This window comes from Arachis ipaensis, chromosome B03 (genome assembly GCF_000816755.2).
Source record: "Arachis ipaensis cultivar K30076 chromosome B03, Araip1.1, whole genome shotgun sequence".
Lineage (NCBI taxonomy): Eukaryota > Viridiplantae > Streptophyta > Magnoliopsida > Fabales > Fabaceae > Arachis > Arachis ipaensis.
The window spans coordinates 20345913-20359977 of NC_029787.2; the positions used below are offsets into that span (position 1 = coordinate 20345913).

Genomic DNA, 14065 nt, shown 5'->3' on the forward strand with positions numbered 1-14065 from the left:
GGACCCTCTTTTTCTTAGTCGTTTTTGGAAAGAATTGTTTTAGCATTGTGGTACTAAGCTGCTCTATAGCACGACTTATCATCTTCAGACGGATGGGCAAACCGAGGTTGTTAATAGGACCCTGGAGCAATATCTGCGTGTGTTTACACATGCTCATCCAACCAAGTGGTCTTCCTACCTCAATTGGGCAGAGTTCTGTTACAATAATTCTTTTCACTCCACCATTGAAATGTCACCACATGAGGCCTTGTATGGGTTTGCTGTCAGAACTATACCTGGCTATACTAGTCGCTCTTCTTTGGTCCAAGACGTGGATGATCTATTGCGAGTTAGGGAGATTCTTGACATGGAACTCCGATTTCGCCTCCAACAAGCCCAAGAACACATGAAACGCCAAGCTGATTCTTATAGACGTGAAAAATCATTCAATGTTAGTGATTTAGTTCTCTTAAAGCTTCAACCATATCGGCAGGGGTCCGTAGTGATGCGAAGACATTTGAAGCTTGGTAAGAAATATTTTGGACCATTTAAGGTGCTCCAAAGAGTGGGAACTGTCGCTTACAAACTGGAGTTACCAGTTGGAAGTGCCATTCATCCCGTTTTTCATGTTTCACTACTGAAGGAGTTTAAGGGTGAGTCCATTATGGCAGGGGGCATCAACGAGCTTCCTCTTTCTCTGCCTTTTGAACCAGTGCCGGTAGCCATTATTGATAGTAGAACCTTGTAGCTTGATGATGGGTCTCAAGATGTTCAAGTGTTGGTGGAATGGCAAGGAACACCAAGAGAGGAAGCAACATAGGTGAGTTGGGCTGAGTTGGTGAGAATGTATCCTGGGGAAGACCTTGAGGACAAGGTCATTGTAATGGGGGGAGTGATTGATACGAGCAAACCCACTCATAATGGGCCGAATACAGCAATGGCAGAACCGACAACTCATGATGGGCCAAATGTATCAATTGCAGATCCAACAAGCAAAAGAATAAGAAAACCACCTGTGTGGATGAAGGATTATGAAGGGTGATATGAGGGTGCATCACAGGGGATTCTTATAGTATGCCGAGGTGGAGAGTTAGTTACAACAATAGAGAGAATGCATGTGTATAAGAAGAGAGGAGTGTAATGAGAGAGGATAAGTATATTTCATATGGAAAGTTGCTATAGGAGGTTTTCCTGAGTCAGGAGTGCTGCTGTTGTTGATTTACTACAATTACATTCTCACTGTTTCATTGATTACTTGATATTTTCCTGCATTGTTATATATCTTCACTTGCTGTATTTGTTTTGGTGTGTATTGTCTTTTGGTTACCTATTACTTAGCCTCCAATCTTTTGCTTTTCCCTTCTTTTCCTTTTTGGTACTTAATCAAAACAAGCACTTTCATTTCAGCTTGAATCACTTCTGAACTTGCTTATTTGCTAGTGAAGTATAGCAATGTTGGGCATAGTTCAGCAACAATTTATTTTTTTGCCCCAAAACTAGCAGCAATAGACCTTTTTTAAATGTCTTTGTTGGGCAAGATAATCCAGCAACTTGTTCTTTTGTTTAGTGTCCAAAGTTCAGCCAAATATTTTTAACATATTAATACCTATTATGGGCCTGCACAATAAAACACACTTCAAATAATTTTGGATTTTTAATCCAAACAAGTGTCATCTGTCATCACAAAAAATATGATTATTGTTTTCATAATTTCATTTACTTTAACGAGACATTAATCTACTACTAAAGGGTATCAGTGCTATGTAAACTCAAAACTCAAAAAAGAAAAAACGAATTTGAGGGACGGAAACACGGTGTCGTTTCAAGAAGATCCCTTTCCTTTTGAACATTTCAACTATTACCAATATTTTTATAACAATTATTTTATTATTTTAAAAAAAATTTATTTTAGAGATTTAAAAAAAAATTGAATAAAGAAAAAAACTCAAAAAAGAAAAAACGAATTTGAGGGACGGAAACACGGTGTCGTTTCAAGAAGATCCCTTTCCTTTTGAACATTTCGTTCCTCAACTATTACCACGCCACCACTCTCTTTGCGCTCTCTGTCTCTCTCTCTCCGAAACTCCGAAGGCAATGGCGTCCGTAGCAGCAACCGCAGCTCGCCGAGCAGCATCTCTCACTCGTGTTTCTATTTCCACTTCCAGAACTCCGATTCAACCTTCCTCTCTCGTACCCCGCCGCAATCTTGCGGGAGCCGCCGGTAATTTCACATTTCTCTGCCTTCTAGTGCCTGCTTGGATTTAGCCGTATAATCAAAATCCCTCTCTTTTAAGCGATTATTTCTCCGATCTCATTTACCTACAGCGCTTTGATAACAATATATCAATAATGCCCCCATTTCTCTGCATTGACGCACCACTACAGCTTCCGGTTTTAAGTTTCATGTATGGCCAGATTCTTCGATATTTACGTAGAGTGAAATCGAAAGTGCGGAACTTTTGGTTTCCCATTCTATTGAGACCACTAATTTTTAGGGATATCTAGGAAATTATTGGGTAAATTTCACTTCTGTGAGATTTTGGAGCTATAATTTTTGGGAGTATTAATTGTGAATTGAACATTAGGTTAAGTAGTATGTGTGTGGTTTGGTAGTGTTATATTTATAAAAAATGGATGAAATTATTCTATGGCTCTAGGTGTCTAAATTTTTGTTTACATATCTCGTGATGGTAAACAAGGGCTTTGATGCACTCTGGCTTAATGAACCTAAGTGAACCTCATTGAAGGGATAGATGTTTGGTTGATCCTTTATTCTATGTCATGTGATGAAATTGATTTTCTAGGTGTCTAAATTTTTGTTTACATATCTCGCGATGGTAAACAAGGGCTTTGATGCACTCTGGCTTAATGAACCTAAGTGAACCTCATTGAATGAATAGATGTTTGGTTGATCATTTGTTCTATGTCATGTGATGAAATTGATTTTCTACTTGTGTAGAATGTTTGTATGCAGTGCAGACTTCTGACATTTGTGAAATGGCTCTATGATCGTTTGTTTACTGCAGATCACCATGGTCCTCCAAAAGTTAATGCCTGGGAAGACCCGATGAGCCCATCTAAGTGGAAGGAAGAGCACGTGAGTAGAATTTTTGGGCTTGAGGATGAGATGATTGGATCATTTTCTTGGAAACCAAATGTGTTTCCGGATATTCTTTTTCTGACTGGTTTATTTTGCACGTGCAGTTTGTGATTGTCAGTTTAACTGGGTGGGGACTGTTCTTCTATGGGACATACAAGTTCTTCACAGGAGGCAAGGGAAAGAAAGAAGAGGTACTTTCAATTTTCGATTCCTTTGTTACAAGAGTATCATTATTGGCTTGTAGTTAAGATCATTGTGAATCTGCATGACCTTGTTTGTTATAGCTGTTTCACTATAAGTTATGCAAGGCCTTTCTGTTGGCAGTGAGAGGCATCTTTTTTCCATTTCCTTTCTCCTTTACCATTTTTGAAAAATTGCATGGAGGTCATTGGTTAACACCTCCAGAATTATTTTTGGGTTCCTTATTTCCTGTTGAACGCTGATGACAATGCTGCATTTTTCATTTGACAGTCAAGATCTGATTGTTTCATTAAATTTTTGGTTTCATGTTTCTACTTAGTTGTCACTGAAGACAGTTTGTTCTGTTAAGAAATAATTATTGCAAGATGACTATCATATGAGGTTGGAATAATTTAATGTAGTCGGAGAAACTGATAGACTATACTTCCTCCATCCACTTTTAAGGGTATGTTTGGTTGGGAATAAAATTGTTAGCGAAATTTTCATGGATGAAATCCATGTGTTGCACGTTCAAATTCATCCATTAAAGTTTTCAGCCTATTTCTTCCTTCCAACCAAACTACTCTAATTTCATTTTTGGAATGACACTTATAAGTATGTTATTTGTACAATGTTCAGGTCTTTTAGCATGTTACAATGATTAATTTAGAAGAAACGATTAATCCTTCCTAAGATATATTACTCTGCAACATCCTACTCATTACTAAATTAAGAAAGAGTTGATTGCTTTTTAAAATTTCAATACATTAAAGTACCTATGGTTTACTTCATTTCAGGAGGATGTTTAGAACGATTTTTGCAATGTTATCTTTCACAGTCTAGTGTCATGTCAGTTACATGTGTATTATTTGAGTGGTTTCGAGCTTCTAGTCTTTGCTCACTGAATGTTCTGTATATTTGCAGAAATTGGCGGAAGCATCTCATTGAGGCTTGGAGCATGTTAGTTTACATCCGAAAGTTTTCCCCTTAATAATTCGTTGTGCCAGGAATTCTCTGGGACTCTGTTATTTGCTGGTAAACAAATGTTTGGGCTAGTTATCCATTGTTCCTTGAAGAAATATTTGGGATAGTTATCCATTATTCCTTGAAGACAGTGAAAGTTGGGAGATGATGATGATGTTTTTTTCCAGAAAAAACGTGTAAAATTTTATTTACATTTAACATTAGCTTGTGTTAAGCCAGTTCGTGAATTCCTCTACATTTGCAATCAATAAGTATATTCGCAGGATCTTTATCGGTATTCAAATGATTCTCGTACTAAGACGACCAGAGCAAATAGTGTTATTTCCAGCAACTGTTTCCTGTATAATAGCCATTTTCCAAAAGTTGGTAGAATATTTTACACATTTTAGATGTTAATGGACACTATATCATATTTAAATCTGAAAGCAATAGAATACGTAACAAGATTTTATCATTTGGTTCAACTTTGGCAAGATACATGAGTTGAATCCCATTGGGAATGCTTGAAAATTTCAAGCATCGATCCCAACCGGGATGGCAAACTTGTTAGATTTAGTGGCAATTGATTTGATTATTTAAACTGATATCAGCAAGCTAGCAGCTCCAACTTCCATTGATAATGCAGAGTTTGTGTAGTAAGAAGAAATTACTGCAATATAAAACGAAAATTTGGTGACTAAATAGAGAGGAATAAAGTTCACCGAAACCTACTTGCTACTTGCTAAGATGTTACACACTTGCACCCTCTCAAGCCAGTGATTTGAAGTGTTCCTACTTCCTACGAAACCAAACACACTACTCTAATTTGCGTATTAAAGATCATGCAAATACAGCTAAATCACAAATCAGGCTGAAACTCTGACTCATCTATCTCTTCCTTGTACTCCTCCTTATCATCTTCAACATCAGATAGGGAATCCCTGAAGAATTCACCATTATCTTCCTCATCATCATCCCTGTTTTGAACATCTGAAATCTCTATTGCTTCTTGCTCTTCATCTAACAGCTTGGATTTTGATTGTGCACCATCCTTGGTAGCTTTGTTGATATGCCTCCTGCTCCAGTTTTGTTGAGCAACAGTGTCTTCATTATTTTCTGTCAGTCTTTCTTCATCCACTCCCTCTTGTTCCGGGTTGATGCCCGTGCCGTTGTTGTTTGTCACCTGATGATTTGTATCATTCACTATCATGTTTCTAACATCTTTGCTGATTTCATGATTTTCAGGCTTAAGTAAATTGGCTTGTTCCTTCTCCCTTGCAGCATTTTCCTTCAACTCACCTTCCACTTCTACATTAGCTTTTTCGTTGCCTTTGCTTATCTCGGCATGACTTGCAGAAATTCCATTTCTCTCCATTAACTTGTTCTTCACGATTGTTTTCCACCGTTTCCCCTTCATTCTACTTACACGTACGTGTTTCTTCTTCGTTCCGGCACTGTCTGCCAGTTCCCTCACCTTAGATTCCTCATCTCCAGCATTTGCATTGCTCTCAATTTGTCCTGGCTTCTCTTCTCTGATTGCGTTCTTTACTTCACTATCCACCACTTCAGCTTCAACATCTTTCGTCGTGACACCGCCACCATTATCATCTCGATGGCCCTCGGTTCCTTCCCCTGCTCTCTCAGTATTCTGAATTTCATCTTTTACTTCAGTTTTAACATCACCATCCCCAGTTTTTGTAGTATCAAGTGAATGTTCTTCCTTCTCAATTTGATCCTGTGCTTCTACTGTTCCATTTCCTATCACAGTTTTCCTAATGATGCCTGGATCATTGAGGGTCTTAGCAGGGATCTCAAGACGGCCTTTCAAGTTCTCTATTTCTTCCTCCTTCTTCTTCAGATCCTCCCTCAGTGCTGTTACTTGAGAGTTCCCTCCTCCTAAATTGATCCCCTTCTCCTGCATTGTTCTGAGCTCGTTCTGCTTCTCCTCGAATGCCGATTCCATCACTTTCTGCTCGTCTCTCAGGGAATCCATGGTGGATTGCATCTCCACAACCTTTCTATCAACCTCCATCTTTTGAATCCTTAAAGCGTATAGTTTACCCTTCATTTCTTCATTCTTATTACTCAGTTCTTTGGTGTGATCTCTTTCCTTCTGTGTAATTGAAAACAACCAAGGTTCACATAACAGACTCATTGCACTACTAATATCAATGAACCACACTTCCTACACATAAATCAATTCAAATTTCAAATGGAACTAAAACGTTAATATCTATCATCCTCATCCTATAATCAGCAACATTAATTAGCAGATAGTTCAAGAAAATTTGATTCAGTTTATATTGCACCCCAAAAAAAAAAATCCTTTTTTTAACTAAAAAAAGAAATTTTCATATATTAAGAATTTAAGATGAAGTTTTAAAGACATTTAGAAAAAGAGGAAAAAAAATTTTTAAGAGACTAAAAATATTAGCTTCTCGGTTCTGCTTACTACCAAAATTTATTTTATATGATTAAACAAATTTGGTCAAAGTAGAAAATGATTTAACGAATTTGGTAGGTAGCTAGAAAAGGTTGCTTCATCTTGGTGCAGCTTTGGAGCTTTTGATTAATGCATGTTGATGTATACGTGAAAGAAGTTGATGATCTTTGTCTTTGAGAATGAGGGTGTAGATGCGCCTCTCCCTGAGCTTGTGAAGGAGCATGACACCAAGAAGTGCAGCCCCAAATGCAATGAGCAGCATCAATGCATATGGCCTCCCTCTATGACTATGACTGTGACTCCCTCCTCCTCCTCCTCCAATGTTTCCATGCAACCCTTTATTGTAAGCCATCATATGATCTCTCTTTCTCTCTTCTGATCAACAATACCTACCAATGACGGAACATTAATGAATGAATGAATGAATGAATGGCTTTTATTATTCTTTCTTTACTTTGTTGCTTCTCTCTATGTTTCTAGAGATTTGAGACTTTTAGAGAGAAGGGAGAGAGAGTTAAAGTGGTGAAGGGTTTTACGGGTTGGGTTGCTTGTCATGCAAAAAGAGCATGACACCTACTCCGTCATATATACCTGGCACTCTCTCTCTGGTTGCGGACTTCACTAAGCTCACTTGCTCACTTACCTCACCATGCGCCCAAAAATGTATTAAAAATATGTTTCCACAAAAAAATTAATTATTATATATTTTTGCATAAATTTATGTATTATTTCACTTGTCAATTGTCATTCTCCCCCTCCCCTCCAAGGCTCCACTTTTTCACTTTCCCTTTCCCTTCGTTATTATTCTCATTTTTTCATACTAATTTAACACTAATAATAATGCTATAATTAGTTTGTACACTTGTTAAATTTAAAATCAGAGACACTAAATGAGTTAAAGTCGTGAGATTCACAATCTACAGTTAATCTAATGATAACAACATTTGTATGAAGGAAAAAAAATATTTTCTATTTAAATATGCATATTATTTTTAATAAAATTGTGAAAGAATAAAAAAAAGAATAGATCAAGAAATTTTATTGATTGTTAATTGATTAAATTGTACTGAAGTGAAGTTAAATTAGAATAATTAATCAACCTAGACAATTAATTAATTAATTATAAAACCTTGCTCTAATAAGCATCATCATCAAGAACAGGCAACGAAAACCTGAAAATAGCGGCAATACCGGTGAGTTGCTGCAAGCCTGCAACTGCTCTACCAGAACATTCATGGAAGAGTACACCAAAGCGTCCCCACCACTATCCTTAACCGCCTTCATCAAACAACCGTACCTCTTCCTTGTGGCAACCTCATCGCTCCGATACAGCTCATCACTGATTAGAAGCGTTTCAATGGCTCCCATCTCCTGAGCACTCTCCACGCTCTTCAGTCCGTAGCAAGCGCGATCCGAGTCACTCGAAACCATGTCCCAAACCTTCCTCAGTACCATAATCTGCAACCCTACCTTGCTGTCCTTCATAAGGTTCATATCCGTGCTTTCTCCCAAAAGATCCTTCAAATCGTCGTTGCAACCACCACCAGCAGCCACCACGATCCTTCCTATATTCTCTTCTACGCTTCTCATCTTCATCCTCTTTGCCTCCGATATCATAAACCTTCGAAACTCATCCTTTTTCTAATCCTCGCTTGCGATCACAGTGTTTTTAACCTTGTTCAGATCCACGTGCTTTATGAACGCCGCGAAAACCTCGCGGAAGAACACGTTCTTAGTGTTTGAAGAAGGAGATGAAGATGAAGGCTTTCTTCCTCCGATCCTCGAAGAAGAGGTTTCAACCTTGGAAACCATGGCAGTTACGCCTTTTCCAATCAGATAAATCTCAGCATGGTCTTGTTGAAAGAGAGTTACTGCGAGTTTCGCGGGACAAACTTTGTGATTCTCTCGTTCTTGGAGATCCTCGATGACGTCGTGCTTCCAGACCTTCTTGTGGAGCTCGAAGGGTTTGTTGCACTCCAACGTGAGGGTGTGGAAGGATCCGACGGCGACGTAACTGTTGGGCTCGAGGTTGCGGCCTTGGATGCGAAGGGTGGAAGAGTCCTTGTCGAAGTCGCGGCAGGTGACCTTGAGGCGGACGGAGAGCCTGACACGTGAGGCGGTGGTGTTCTTGCCGTCGTTGAGTTGGTGGTGGACCTTCCGGGAGGTATCGGCCGTGACGTAATCGCCGGGGTTGATGATGTTGTAGAGGATCCATAGGTCGTCGGATTCTTCAGGGATTATGGTCACTCTTCCCATTTGGTTCACTGTGAAATCTTTTTCCTTCAGTTTCATTCTTCCTTCTTTGCTTAGCTCACAATTTCTGGTGAATATTGGAACTTTTTTTTGGTGAATAATGTGTGTTGTGAACTATGAGGGTAAAACTAAATATATATAGAGCATTGTCCTATGAAAGATAAAAGCAAATAAAGATAAGATAAGAACAACTAAAGATAAGATAAAGATAAGATAATAAAGACTAAAATTGTAATTGAATTTATGTATTCTGTTGGGTTGAATTTGTGGGCCACGAGACTTCTTTATTGTTGTCATGGACTAAGGTGGAAGAGTAATTTAATATGCCCCCGCAAGCTGGTGGATGGAAGATGTCAATAATCCACAGCTTGGATAAGTTCCGATGAAATTGTTGAGAAAAGCGCGTCTGACGTGGTGACGCGGAGGAAGATGCGTGTGGCGGAGCTTGAGCTGTCGGCGGCAAAAATATAAAAGGAGATGCTGTGCTTGAGCAGCGATCTTCAAAAAATGCGTGCGGTGGAGCTTGAGCTACTGGCGGCAAAAATATAAAAGGAGATGCTGTGCTTGAGCAGCGATCTTCAAAAAATCGTGCGGCGGAGCTTGAGCTGTCGACGGCAAAAATATAAAAGGAGATGCTGTGCTTGAGCAGCGATCTTCAAAAGAAAAATGAAAAAATAAGTGCGTAGAGCGCAATAAAAGAGGGCGCGTAGAGCGCGATAAGAAAGAGGGCGCGTAGAGCGCAATAAGAGTGCAGATGGAACTGCTAAAACAGAATGCAGACGAAGCTGTCGGAAAAAATGAGGCGCAGACGGAATTGCTGGTAAAGAACTGAGGTAACCAAAATTGGGGTAGGATTTTCACTTGGATGCATTTAACAAAGATTGGTTGGATCTTGAACTGAATTGGAAGATTGATTATTCATTGTGAGAGGAGATTGAAAAAGAAGCATGGTGATTTCTCACCGAAAAGATGATAACTTATATATCCTCCTCAAGGAGGATACCAAGACTCTGATATCATAATAAAATTGTAAAAGAATAGATCAAAAAATTTTATTGATTGTTGATTGATTGAATTGTACTGAAGTGAAGTTAAATTAGGATAATTAATCAACTTAGACAATTAATTAATCATAAAACCTTGCTCTAATAAGCCTCATCATCAAGAACAGGCAATGGAAACCTGAGAATGGCGGCAATACCGGTGAGTTGCTGCAACTGCTCTGCCAGAACATGCATGGAAGAGTACACCAAAGCGTCCCCACCACTATCCTTAACCGCCTTCACCAAACAACCGTACCTCTTCCTTGTGGCAACCTCATCGCTTCGATACAGCTCATCACTGATTAGAAGCGTTTCAATGGCTCCCATCTCCTGAGCACTCTCCACGCTCTTCAGTCCGTAGCAAGCGCGATTCGAGTCACTCGAAACCATGTCCCAAACCTTCCTCAGTTCCCTAATCTGCAACCCTACCTTGCTGTCCTTCATAAGGTTCATCACCGTGCTTTCTCCCAAAAGATCCTTCAGATCGCCGTTGCAACCACCACTAGCAGCCACCACGATCCTTCCTATGTTCTCTTCTACGCTTCTCATCTTCATCCTCTTTGCCTCCGATATCATAAACCTTCGAAACTCGTCCTTTTTTGAATCCTCGCTTGCGATCACAGTGTTTTTAACCTTGTTCAGATCCACGTGCTTCATGAATGCCGCAAAAACCTCGCGGAAGAACACGTTCTTAGTGTTTGAAGAAGGAGATGAAGATGAAGACTTTCTTCCTCCGGTCCTCGAAGAAGAGGTTTCAACCTTGAAAACCATGGCAATTACGCCTTTTCCAATCAGATAAATCTCAGCATGGTCTTGTTGAAAGAGAGTTACTGCGAGTTCCGCGTCGGGACAAACTTCGTGGTTCTCTCGTTCCTGGAGAGCCTCGACGACGTCGTGCTTCCAGACCTTCTTATGGAGCTCGAAGGGTTTGTTGCACTCCAACGTGAGGGTGTGGAAGGATCCGACGACGACGTAACGGTTGGGCTCGAGGTTGCGGCCTTGGATGCGAAGGGTGGAAGAGTCCTTGTCGAAATCGCAACAGGTGACCTTGAGGTGGACGGAGAGCCTGACACGTGAGGCGGTGGTGTTCTTGCCGTCGTTGAGTTGGTGGTGGACCTTCCTGGAGGTATCGGCCGTGACGTAATCGCCGGGGTTGATGATGTTGTAGAGGATCCATAGGTCGTCGGATTCTTCAGGGATTATGGTCACTCTTCCCATTTGGTTCACTGCGAAATCTTTTTGCTTCAGTTTCATTCTTCCTTCTTTGCTTAGCTCACAATTTCTAGCGAATATTGGAACTTTTTTTGGTAAATAATGTGTGTTGTGAACTATGAGGGTAAAACTAAATATATATAGAATATTGTCCTATGAAAGATAAAGCAAATAAAGATAAGATAAAGATAAAATAATAAAGACTAAAATTATAATTGAATTTATGTATTCTGTTGGGTTGAATTTGTGGACCACGAGACTTTTTTATTGTTGTCATGGGCTAAGGTGGAAGAATAATTTAATAGTTTTCATTAATAATTATTCTGAGACATATCTAAAATAGACTATTAACTGATTTGGACTTAGCAAAAAAATCAGAGATAATGACAAAAATATTGAAGATGTTTTCACGTCAATTTTAAAATAATAGTGAGATTATCTATTATTAAAAATTCCAACGCTTAAATTAACAAGAATTTTAACAAATTTATATAAATTGTAAAAATAAAAAAATATTCGAGCGTGATAGAATATTTATGAAAAAGAATGATGACTTGATCATTATTTCTAAACCTTTCCATTTACAAATGTAAGTGATTTCTTTTTTTTATTATATGAGAAATTAACCCATCTTGTATAGATGTTTTTTTTGTGAATTAATAATCGAAACAGTAATTTATTCTTGAAATCAAGTTGGGCATGGGTCATGATACCTGTGCCCTAAGCAGGTCGGGTGGAGTGACCTGCACTCCTCTGAGCGCTTTTTTGGGCCAACTTCTTTGTTTCATTGAGCCTCTAGTTGATTGAACAATTCCTTTTGAACCATAACCTTTAAGTATTTGGAATATAGTATATTTTTTTGGTCAATTATATAATTGCGAGGAATAATAAAAAAAAAAAGAATATACTATATGAACAACAATATATGTGATTATTTATATATGTACTGATTCAAGAATAAAAAAACATAAATTATTTATTAAAATATATTATTTAATATTAAGTTATAATGTAATGTTTCAGTTTCTAATTTGCTTAATATTGTATAAAAATTCAACATAAAAAAGTTTAATAAGGATTATATTAAAATATGATAATAACAAATACATATTGGATCACAAAAAAATTAATCGAAATAATAAATATTGTGAAAAATTGTACATTGATTAATAAGATTAATATTCGTTTGAGATTTTGCTAAAAGATATTATCACTTTTTAAATTATCAATAATCATTAATATTATAACAGTGTTTAAAATGTTGTTATTTAAGTTATAATATAATAATTTAGATATATTTCTCCTATATTAGGAGTAAACCTATTGTTTATCTAAAATTTTAGTGTAAACTACTCTGACTATTTAATTTGACATTGTCAATAGTTTCAACGGATATCCCAAAGAGTACAAGCGCCCTTCAATAATATATAGTTTGTAAAGTGATACAGTAATTAAAAGGTTAATTCAATGATATTATTCTTGACTCAGATTCAGGTCAAATTCAATGAAAATAATTTAGCATTGGAGATACTTTCGGCTAACGAAACCACCATATGCATGTTGCTAATGTGGGAACTTGGATGATGAAGATGATGAATTGATGATGCGAGTACAGCTATTCCGCTGTTTATTTATTATTTAACGTGTTTTAGCTATAAGTTATTAATTGATTGATTAATAATCGATGTTATTTTAATCCATTTTCATTCTGGGATTAGTTATAACTTGCAACTTGTATACTACTTACTACGGTATATGGGAACTCCTTACTGTTGGAATAAATTAATTTCCATAATCCAGATCATTCATATTGAATCACCAAAAATATAACATAATGCAAAAGCGTACCTTTATTCATAAGAATCAGAAATTGATAGAAGGATTTTGATCTTGTAAAAGCGTACCTTTATTCATAAGAATCAGAAATTGATAGAAGTATTTTGATCTTGTGATTCTTTTGATCTTTTTTAACCAAAGTCTTCTGTATCTTTAGGTGGCTGAATTGTGACTCTTTTGATGGGGAAAGAGCAAAGACGACTTTGATATATTGGAGACCAAAATTTAAAGGCTTATTTATATTTGAGCATAGCACCTATAAACCCTAAAGCCCAAATAAAATAATATCTAAAGTCCAAAAGATAATATATCTAAAATGCAAAAGATAATTATCTAAAAAATAAAAAATAATATCTAATTTTATTCTCATTTAATTCCAATTTAAAAATAATAATGACTTATTCAATTTAATATTTATTGTTATAAATGAAATCACTATTATATAAATTATTTAATTTAAAATAACATAATTTGTGATTATAATTAATATATGTATTGCCACAAACAAATTAAGAAATTAAAATAATTTCCTAATACTTAGGGTCAGTTTGGTTAAACTTCTTAAATAAGTTCTTTTGAAAAAGGAGCTTAAAATATAAGGACTTTTATTAATATTAACTTTTAAATAAGTTATTTTGAGTTTGGAAAGTTATTATAAAAGTTCTTATTTTAAAGTTGTGCATTAAATAGAAGTGATAAAATAGCTTTTGAAAATGGGAGAAATCGCATTTTTTAACTTTTTCAAAAGCTCTTAACTAACCTTTTGAAAAATTAAAAGTTTATCTAAAAAATTATACCAAACACATTAATATAACTTTCTATAAATCAAAAGTTAAAAAAAATAATTTTTTAGTGTTTCCCAAAGGGACCCTTATTCATCACGCCATTCTATGTAATTATGTATGAGTATTGAATCCTCTTTTTCATGTGAATGCCGGAGTTTTTGTCCAATATAATTCTTGCATTCATTACAAAGTTTATGCCAATTATGTTTAACACGTTACCCTTAATAATAATAATAATAATTAATATGATAATATTTTTTTTACTATAAGT

At 36.7% G+C, this 14065-nt stretch overlaps 3 protein-coding genes and 1 pseudogene across 3 annotated transcripts; 1 reads left to right on the forward strand and 3 right to left on the reverse strand.

Moving 5' to 3' along the window:
* On the forward strand, positions 1932-4526 carry LOC107629897. Its single transcript, XM_016332840.2, has 4 exons — positions 1932-2200; positions 3006-3076; positions 3184-3270; positions 4184-4526. The coding sequence occupies exons 1-4, from the start codon at positions 2074-2076 to the stop codon at positions 4205-4207; spliced, it is 309 nt and encodes a 102-aa protein (XP_016188326.1). The 5' UTR covers positions 1932-2073; the 3' UTR covers positions 4208-4526.
* Positions 4877-7219, reverse strand: LOC107629896 (glutamic acid-rich protein-like). Its single transcript, XM_016332838.2, has 2 exons — positions 6815-7219; positions 4877-6354 (listed from the first exon to the last, which is right to left on the reverse strand). The coding sequence occupies exons 1-2, from the start codon at positions 7018-7020 to the stop codon at positions 5082-5084; spliced, it is 1479 nt and encodes a 492-aa protein (XP_016188324.1). The 5' UTR covers positions 7021-7219; the 3' UTR covers positions 4877-5081.
* On the reverse strand, positions 7801-9019 carry LOC107632649 (annotated as a pseudogene).
* LOC107634253 (protein PELOTA 1-like) lies at positions 10011-11239 on the reverse strand. Its single transcript, XM_016337803.2, has one exon. The coding sequence runs from the start codon at positions 11213-11215 to the stop codon at positions 10064-10066; it is 1152 nt and encodes a 383-aa protein (XP_016193289.1). The 5' UTR covers positions 11216-11239; the 3' UTR covers positions 10011-10063.